At 33.2% G+C, this 9,903-nt stretch overlaps 1 protein-coding gene across 3 annotated transcripts; it reads left to right on the forward strand.

Moving 5' to 3' along the window:
* The first annotated feature begins 222 nt into the window (after positions 1–222).
* On the forward strand, positions 223–7,527 carry LOC100802042 (uncharacterized). 3 transcript variants are annotated; one of them, XM_006603663.4, is made up of 17 exons: positions 229–313; positions 430–472; positions 1,046–1,171; positions 1,261–1,320; positions 1,637–1,750; positions 1,836–1,923; positions 2,748–2,893; positions 2,975–3,076; positions 4,810–4,881; positions 4,945–5,044; positions 5,313–5,395; positions 5,873–5,950; positions 6,044–6,142; positions 6,222–6,272; positions 6,357–6,413; positions 6,509–6,550; positions 7,287–7,527. In XM_006603663.4, exons 1-17 carry the CDS (start codon positions 258–260, stop codon positions 7,362–7,364), a joined length of 1,395 nt encoding a protein of 464 aa, XP_006603726.1. In that variant the 5' UTR covers positions 229–257; the 3' UTR covers positions 7,365–7,527. The 3 variants fall into 3 exon arrangements, with proteins under 3 accessions (XP_014626845.1, XP_006603726.1, NP_001241606.1); NM_001254677.2 differs by having other exon boundaries at positions 241–472; XM_014771359.3 differs by lacking the exons at positions 6,357–6,413; positions 6,509–6,550 and having other exon boundaries at positions 223–472.
* Positions 7,528–9,903: the final 2,376 nt, after the last annotated feature.

The following is a 9,903-nucleotide window of genomic DNA, read 5'->3' on the forward strand; positions in this document are numbered from 1 at the left end:
TTGTAATCCAAATCCAATCCATACTTATTCAATTCAAACAATAAATAAAAGAAAAACTCGATCCAAATTGGTTTGATGAATTAATCGTATCCAAAACGGGTTGGGTTAGCCTAATGCAAAACTAAAAAGAATTGCAAATTCTTACAAACTAAGGGGTGTTTATAGAATTTCCGAAAACTTGAGAGCGGTGTGAGGAAAACGTAATGTGTACATAAAGACACACACACTTAACACTGCCGAGGAGCATCTCCGATGAGATGATGAGACAATGGCAAGTATTGCAGGCGTGTTTCAGACTCTGCAATATGTTATGGTAAGACAGTGCATCTCAGGTTTTGGACAACCAAACCACTCTGTTCTCTGTCTTGGGTTTTCCTCACTACTTCCTACCATTCACTACAAACATATGAACCTTTTCTTCACCCCCAGGGCAAGGAGGTGCACTACCCTTGCCATTTCCCCAGCCACAAAGGTGGGTACCTTTTCTTTTCTTTCTTAATCCTTTGCTTCAGTTGTTTTAAAAGACAAAACAAAGCTTAGTACAGTGCTATCAATGTTTTCTTATTCCAATCAAATTTTGGTTGAAGAGCATTACAAAGTATAAAAGTTACGACTTGGGTCTAGCGGAAGGGGTTAGTACCCGTAACATAGTGAACTAAAGTTCGAATTTTTTTTAGAGAGAAGTGTTCATGTTTAATGTCGACAGTGTTATCTGCAACGTGGAAAACAAGGTTTGAACTTTTGCAGGGAGAGGCATTCACATTTAGGGTGCCTTCATTTGGAGAGTGAGTGGAAAAAGAGAGAAATAAACAGTAAAATGATGTGAGACTCACACTTTTACAATATACATTAATTCTAAATTTTCATTTCGATTCACTTTTTTCCCATTTCTTCCTACTCTACCTAACGGATCCTTAGTATTCATAATGTTTGAACATTGCCTTCAAAAGATAATAAATAAGTTTTGTCTTTATTTTAACCAACTATGCTTTCAAACACCATTTGACATGACTAAGACTCCAAAGTTGTGTTCTTTGTTGTGAAGTCAAAGGAGGAGCTGTTAGTGGTTGTTGGGGGTGGAGCAGCAGGGGTGTATGGAGCCATTCATGCCAAGACTGTAGCACCCCATCTTAGTGTGGTGGTTATTGAGAAGGGAAAGCCTCTCTCCAAGGTCTGTGTAATGATATCATGTGGATAAATAATGCTACCGTGCTATTCAGTTCTGCAGTGTTCTCATTCTTCTCAATGTACTATTGGCAGGTGAAAGTTTCTGGAGGAGGACGGTGCAATGTGACTAATGGACATTGTGTTGACAATATGGTAATCCTCCTCTCCTTTTGAAGTTAAACACACATGTTTTCTTGTGGCATAGTCTGTTAAGTGTTAACCACCTTGCACTTGTAGCATGTCACTTTTCCTTTCTAAGATCATTGTTTTATTTTATTTTAAGAGAATGGATTAACTGAAGTTAATTTGGTGTTTGTAATCAACTGCTGTTGAGCTGGTCATTCTATCAGTTTTATCTGTGTTGATTTTGGTCTTGGATATTTGTTTTGCTGTGTCCTACTTGCATCTAATTACTTTATTGGATTATCATAATGGTAACTTAAATGTTTGGGATATGATTAGTTTGTAGATTTTGGCAGAAAACTATCCGAGGGGTCACAAGGAACTGAGAGGATCTTTCTTTAATACGCATGGCCCAGTGGATACAATGTCTTGGTTTGTCTCTCAAGGGGTGGAACTAAAGGTTTTCCTTTGAAAAAGCTGCTTGTTACTTGTTTCTGTTTCAACTTTCAAATGTACATTTCTTATTTTGGATTAACTGCTCTTAGGTTGAGGATGATGGCAGGGTATTTCCAGTCAGCAATAGTTCTTCTTCTATAATTGATTGCCTCATGTCTGAAGTGAAGGAAAGGGGAGGTATGTTGACTTAAGTAATGTTTGTGGTTGTTTGCATAATGTGGATTCTGGTTGATGAAACCTTGTGTTTAAAAACTACTGAGCTTTCTTTTATCTTATGTTTCCATTAACTTATACAGTGTGACTCTTTCTCTGAACTCTGAAGTTAAATCCCAGTCTCCTGATAAAACATTTTTGTAGCTGGTGAATCATGTCTTTTTGTCTTTTTGTTTTCTCTGTGAATATGAATATTAGTTTGAGGTTCACTTTTTTCATAAGCCAAAATGTTATATGGTTATAGTATAGGCACATATTTTAAATCTGCAATTAATAGCTGCCACAGTTTCATCCCGCTTGGGTATAACATTTGCCATTTTCTTAAGTCAAAATGTTATATATGAAATGGTAGATTTAAAATCCAAGTAAAATGATGCAATCCGAGCTACATCATAAAATTTTTGTTTTTTGTTCTATTTCATAGTTTACTTTGAACAATTATCTAAAAAGCAATTGAAAGTTACTAAAAGTTAATTTTGCCTCCAATACAATAATATACTTTCCTACTGATAATTCGGTGTAACCCTCTCTTTGCTACACTTATCTTGGTTCTACATAAACTTGAAGTATCCACTTTTCAAAATGGATGATTCGTCAATAACATGGTTTGTGTTCAAGTTGGAAATGTTAAATTCATATTCCTTGATCCCTATCTATGAAATGCATTATTAAATTATTAGAAATCATAATTGTCCACTTCTTTTGTCTCTGTTTACAATCATTTGAATTTAGGATTTATCATGATATACATTCAATTTGTCAGTGCTGAACTGTGTATTCTCAAATAGTTTCTGTGCAGACCAGAAAAACTGTAACAGCTGTATCTATTTTATCTAGTGGCAAATTCCTTCTTGAGGTTCAGCAGCATACATCTGTTCATGCTGAGCATGTCGAAGCTGATTATCTATTGATTGCTAGTGGTAGTAGCCGTCAGGTTGTAGTGTATAATTGATTTATTTGAATTAAGATGCATGAATCATGCCATATTTTTTAAATCAATTTCTTTATGTCACAGGGTTATACTCTTGCATCTCAGCTTGGTCATTCAGTTGTAGATCCAGTGCCGAGCTTGTTTACTTTCAAAATAGAAGATTTGCGTTTGCGAGAGTTGTCTGGGGTAAAGAATCTATCTGTTAAGCTATTACTGTATAGTTTTAAAAAAAATTTCAAGTTCTGGTTCTTTTTCATTACCATTGTTTTTTTCCCTTTTCTTGGCCATGCCACTTTTTTAGTATTGATTTGCAGTATAACTGTATAAGCATGCTTATCTACTTTTTATTGTGTTAATGGGAGTTGCCATCATTCATTTGTGAGCTTTAGATTGAGAAAGGAGAAAACATTGAATGATGTACGGTATCACTCAAGCTACTTTCTCCACATAATAACGAGAGGTTACCAAATTACCAACTAAAAGATAAAATCTGATGCAACTCTGTAACATTTTGGAGGAGTATGCCAGTGGGTAGCTTAAATCAATGTTCGCTGATCAAGGCTCTGTCAACTGTGCAATGAATGGTTTACAATACACCCTGGATGCTGTTTGTTAATGATAAGTGGATAGTATTAGAAATGGAAATGGTTTGCAATGTCAGTTCCAATTAGATTAAGATTGAGGATGAGGATTTGGATTTGGATTTCACTACAAATATAGAAGAGAAACTGACAGTAATACTCCCTTTTCAATTATGAGCAATAAATGGAAACAGTAGAAACACACTTTCTAAACTAGAGGAAAGTGTGATGCAGGAAGGTGAGGCTGGGAATGAAGGATAGTTACCAATGCCCATACTGTGCAAAAGAAATTACAGGTTGCGCTCAATGTTTTGACTTTTGACTGAGGAAAGCTCACTTATTGTCACTGGAAATGAATTTTTTACATTTGATTTCATCTATCCCTTGACTTTCACCTGCTGGCAGGGATCTTCAGCATAGTGATTAGAGTGGACCAATTGAGGTTATAGGTTGCTCAGTTATTTTATGGATATTATGAAGGCAATAAAAGTTGGAATTGAACTAATCATGGCGAAAATGTTACTATTGTGAAACTAACTGATGAGGAACACTATTAACCAAAACAATCTGAAGAGTTTTGTTGGCAAATCTCTTGGACAACCAGTACTGAAATGTTTAGTCAGGGTTTGGGAGACAGGTTTCAGAGAACTTGTAGCATACCTTGTTGAACATGATCATTTTGCTAATGTGCTGTTTACTGCCCTTGTGAAGGTGACGTGTTCTATTTTTAATGTTAAAGACATGATTAATGGTACAATGCATCGCAATTTGTAACAAGAAGCAAATAAGCAAGTTTGCATCACTGCAGCAGCTCACACTCCTTGTGATTTTTTATGCAAATGATCATGGAACATTGGAAGTAACTTCCTGTAGCTGCCATTCATAAGATTGGGATTTTGGACATACGTATTTTAAATGCAGATATGACAGAAATTGTCTGGTCAGGAAGCTTGAAGGGTTTGGAAGGTTTGATCCGGTGGAGCTTTTTCCTTTGATCATAAGTTTGGACTTTGTAAGACCCATATTTTGAATTTATCTATTGGCCTCAGGCATCAATTCGTTTCTTAGATGATGAGCTTGACTATATATATCATCTAGACCTGTTACATGATTCAGAAATGCTTATAATGGAGTTGCACATGATTGGAGAAGCATGCTCTTGGGTTTCATGATTCAAACTCATTATTGCTGATTAGTGATTATAGAGTTGTTTCTAATTAACATGAGCTTCTTTTCTGTTTTTTAGTGATTATAGAGTTGTTTCTTATTAACATGAGCTTCTTTTCTGTTTTTTTATTTCTTTTCTAGTCCTTTATATTTTTTTTCCTTAATTGTCAGGTTACATTCCCCAAAGTTAAAGTGAGGCTAAAATTGGATAGTGTCCAAAGGAATATACCTCAGCTTACTCAGGTACGTTTTGTTATTACCACCGATTAAATAGTGAAAAACATACATAATATTTTGAAATTTTAGGTTGGTCCCATGTTAGTTACACATTGGGGGCTTAGTGGGCCGGTTGTTCTTCGATTATCTGCTTGGGGTGCTCGTTTTCTGTTCAGTTCAGGTTACAAAGGTAAAGGAAAATCTTTTCCCATACCCTGTGTTTGGAGTCTTTAAAATTATTATAAAATTGATACGAATTCTTGTATGAAACTAGTTTTGAGATGATGGTTTAGGATTTCAATTTATTTACAAATCATTTCATTTGTAATTTTTTTTTATGGTTTGTAACTTTTGGTAGGATTTGTAAATCATTTTCACACAAGTGAACTCTTTCTATTCTGAAGTGCTCCAGCATTTTCATTTTTCCTTTTACAGATATTGTTATAATTTGGATGCAGGCAAACTTTTTGTGGATTTTATCCCTGATCTGCACGTGGAAAGTTTGAAGTCAGTTCTTTCTCATCACAAGCTTCAATATGCGGTAAATTATGGTTTTAGTGCTTCTGCAAAATTCTGCAAACCTATATTATGCTTTATTAAGTTGGAAGTGGCAGTTGATTATATATAAGATTCTTTTCTCAGTTGGTTAATTTTTGTAGCATAAATCTATTTACTTTGCTTGACATTTTACGGAACTTGTATGCTTAGGGAGAAGAAAATTTTTGTTTGGCTTGATAGTTGGAATGTCTAATATGAATCTACAAAATGGAATTGCATGTACAGATTTACATTATTTAGTATAAAGTTGTATCAAGATAAGCTACAATCATGCTATAAATTTCTCCTTTCCACAATTTTATTTACTTGTGTTCAGAAACTAGCATTAATTCAATGTAATCAGTTTGATCAAAAAGACTATTTCCATGTAAATTTCAACTATGATGCCATTCACTACAAAGTTGCAGCCAATTGTGTTAAAAATGATTGAAGTAAGTTGTTTTGCTTGTGCCTTTTGCAGAAACAAAAGGTACTCAATTCCTGTCCTCCCGAATTTGGCATAACAAAAAGATTTTGGAGCTATGTGTTGGAACGACAGGTTTTATAGCAATTACTAATTTTTTTTAATTAATGTAGAGTTGTAGCTAAAAAAATTGTTACAAATTATATAAATAATATTCATCATATGTAGGGTTTAAGTGGAGATATTCTGTGGGCTTCCATTTCAAATAGTTCATTGATGTCCATTGGTTCTTTATTAAAGGACTGTGTATTTGAAGTTACAGGCAAGGTAAGATTTTCTGTACTTTCTTTAATATTAATATTGTCGTGTATCCTTGATTTAACATTTTTTTTTGGTCCTGACAAAGGGTCAATTTAAGGATGAATTTGTTACTGCTGGTGGTGTGCCCTTATCAGAGGTTCTCTTTCTTTCTCAATTTTTTCCTTCTTCCTCCCTACCATTCCATTAATTAGAAATATAATTCAACTGATTTTTTTTTAAGATTATGCTTAATACAATGGAAAGCAAAATTTGCTCACGCCTGTTCTTTGCTGGAGAGGTAGCTTAAATTTAAAACTTGTGTCTTTTATTGAATTTTTTTAAGAAGTAACTATAACTCTATGGCATGGTAATACAATAATGCTAATTTTGCAGATACTGAATGTTGATGGGGTAACTGGTGGTTTCAATTTCCAGGTAAATACGTGTGATTATAAAAATATGAAGGTTTAATGGACATAAATTTTCCCAAGTTATTAAAAATATAACCTTTTATATGCCATACGCTGTATTTTTGAATTCTTACCATGGAGCATTATTTTGGTTCGTGGTATATTCTAGTTTGGAAGTTTCACTTCAACTTTAATTGTCACTGGATATTCTTATTGTGCTTTCATGTTGCCTCACATTTGACGTATTTCTTAAAATAGCGTAAGCCCTTTGATTTTTCCTCCCAAAGTATTCGTAGCATATACTATATCTATATGCTATATACTATATTATACAACTTTTTGTTTGGGGGGGTAGGGGGGTGTTGGGTTTTTGTCTATGATTTTTTATAAGAGCTTTTTTTATAGAAAAGCTAGATAAACAGTGCTCAAGAAGTCTTCTATTTAAAGGTCAATGTATTTTTGGCAATTAAATGAAATTTTACGTGGCCTTCTTTTATAAGGGAAATAATGGACAGAAATAATTATAAAGTAATTTATATTGAAAAGGAAAATTTTATATTGTATTTAATCATAAATATGATATTATACCTTGGTAAGTTAGCATTAGAAATGTAGCATAATTTGAGGGTCAATTTTTCCCTAGAACCATTGGCTCATTCACTTTTGGCATAAAAAGAAAAGGAGAACAACTTTATGACTAATTGATTGGTGGTATACTCAAGACTCCGAACTTCATGCATTTTCCTTTGTTCTGTGTACAGAATGCTTGGTCGGGAGGATTTATTGCAGGAACCACTATTGGTGGATTAGCACTTGGTTCTTATCTGGGTTCAAAGTAAACGCAAATTTGCAAAGTCGCATGCTTTTGTGTAGGCAACTTGATGTTTCTGTTTTGGGATGTCAACGAGGATAAGTGTTACATTTTATCTCATTTCTTTTTGGATGTACTTTTCCTTTTCTGAGGATAAACATTGTTTAATGGATGAGATTTTAATTCGGAAAGTTCTTTTTGAAATGGGCTGTTGAAAGTAACCTAAAAGTGTCTTTTTTCCGACAAATATCTTTTTTTCGTAAAACAATTATATTTGAGACATTGTTGTTGGTACTTTAAAGGTCTACCTTTTCAAGTGCCCACACTAGGGATGGAAATAAGGTCGGGTGAGCATGAGTAGTAGTAGTCTCCTATCACTCATCTCCTTAGATAAAAATTTGTCATGTGTCCGTCCTATACCAATACCGGTATACCTATGAATTTGATTAATTTCGTGGCTATTCATAGATACTTATTAGAAAATAGAAAAACTAGCTATTATATTAATAAATTATTAATTCAAAATACATCAATTAATGAATGCAAGAAATGAAGCATAAAATAATTGTCCTAATCAACAATGATTCTAAAAACAGTACTTGAAATCTATCTACACATTAATGAAAATACTACAATTTAAGTAACTTATTTATATACGTGTGATGATATTTAAGTAGTTTTATATGAACAAGTATCCATGTGAACAAAAGTCTTGATATTATTCATTCTAAGTCTTATTTATTGTAATATATATTTTTGTCATCCTAAGCCTTTGTCTCTTAGTCTTGTCGCTTAAGGGGTTGTGAATCATCTAGTCAAGGAGGTTGACTTTATCAAGTGTTCACACATTTTAAATTTGACATTTGAGGGATTGTAAGGGTTCATATCTTTCGGGGTGGACAGTTAAAGGGTCATGAATCATCTAGCCAGGAAGCTTGATCTTATTAAGTGTCCATGCCTTTTATGCTCGATGCTTAATGGATTATGAACTATCTGGCCAGGTGTTGACCTTATCAAGCACTCATGCCTTTCAAACTTGACACTTGAAGGGATGAGGACAGTCTAGCCAAGGAGACCAACTTTATCAAGCATCTATTCCTTTTAGTCTTGACACCTGAGATGTTGTACATCATGTGATTAAGGAGACCAATTGATATTCACAAAATAAGGTCAAGCTCTAAAGAAATATCAAGCTAATGAAGATGTTTGAACTAATTAGAATGATTGAGGGAAATTTAGCTATTATGTTGCGATGCCATGGTGTCATGACCCTATGTCCACAAACCTAATGTACCCATACACAATGGGGTTGTAGAGCTTTCTAACACATGAGTAAGGTGTGATAAATAGCACCACACCTTCACACATGGAGAAGCACAATAAGTATCACACTTTAACACACATCAAAAAATGGTCACAAGAATTGTCGGAGAGCACATAGCATAAACATGTTCTCTAGTGTTTCAATCACACATAGAAAGACTCATTGAGTACCTTGAGTCTCTCTCTGGCTTAGGTTTTCTCAAGGATTATGTTCTCTAGTACGAGTAGTTGTAATAAAATAGCATCATCTTGATTTTCTTTGGTACATATATACAACATTATTTTCCAATAACTTAATAAGTGTTTTACAACTAAAAATAATTATTAAAAAGATAATTATATTATCTTTTTATACTACTGTGTTTTGGAGGTGGATTGATGCTTATGCCTACAGCTGTTTCTGATCGTCTAGGATGATTAATTTATGTATGGAGCCGTGGAGTAACTAAAACTTGTACTTTTCTTATAAAAAACTTAAGAGGGATATACTATAAAGACTAGGGGAATACTTTAATCTTATAATAATAATAATGATATCTGACTTTATATATATATATATATATATATATATATATATATATATATATATATATATATATATACTTTTTCATATTTTACTTTTTTTAAAATTAATTACAATGAAACAAATACTAAAAAATTGACAAGATATATGCATTTTAAAATGATAAGAAAACAAAAGAGCAAATTGGTTGAAAGGACTGGGAAGCCCATAGACTCTAGTCAATGATCTCACTTGTGGGGCCTCAAATACCAGACACCAAATATTTGGTGCTCATACATCAAATTCCACTTTTGTCTTACTTATCCCAATAGCTAATATTAGGTTCTAAGGTTAATTCTTGTAACTATTAATATTGTAGCACGATTGACATATAATCATGTGCTTTAAGGATTTTTTAAGTACAAAACATATGTATTCATTTTTACAGTGAATAATTTTATTTGAGTCAAATGGTAATTAATAAAATTCTCATTTTAAGTATTTAACAAGTATTAGTAAGTGTGATTTTAACTTAAAATTATTAATTAAGTTAGAAGAATCTCGCGCTAATTAATCTAAGCACTGTTAATAATAATAATAATTTTTTTTTAAATATACAATCATGAATTCAATTTTATTTTTCTGTATCTGGAAAATATATATAACTGTTGTAGCAAGTCTCACTCTAGGATAGTGACTTAGAAACGTAAAAGTTGGGCTCACTTTGATGCTTTGGTATCAG

This window comes from Glycine max, chromosome 19 (genome assembly GCF_000004515.6).
Source record: "Glycine max cultivar Williams 82 chromosome 19, Glycine_max_v4.0, whole genome shotgun sequence".
NCBI classification, from domain to species: Eukaryota; Viridiplantae; Streptophyta; class Magnoliopsida; order Fabales; family Fabaceae; genus Glycine; species Glycine max.

Excerpts from the sequence above, each read along its gene's own strand:
- LOC100802042 (NM_001254677.2), top strand. The coding sequence starts at position 269 with ATGGCAAGTATTGCAGGCGTGTTTCAGACTCTGCAATATGTTATGGTA. Across the intron at positions 1,751-1,835 it reads CTCAAGGGGTGGAACTAAAG|GTTGAGGATGATGGCAGGGT; the intron begins GTTTTCCTTTGA and ends AACTGCTCTTAG. Across the intron at positions 6,143-6,221 it reads TATTTGAAGTTACAGGCAAG|GGTCAATTTAAGGATGAATT; the intron begins GTAAGATTTTCT and ends GTCCTGACAAAG.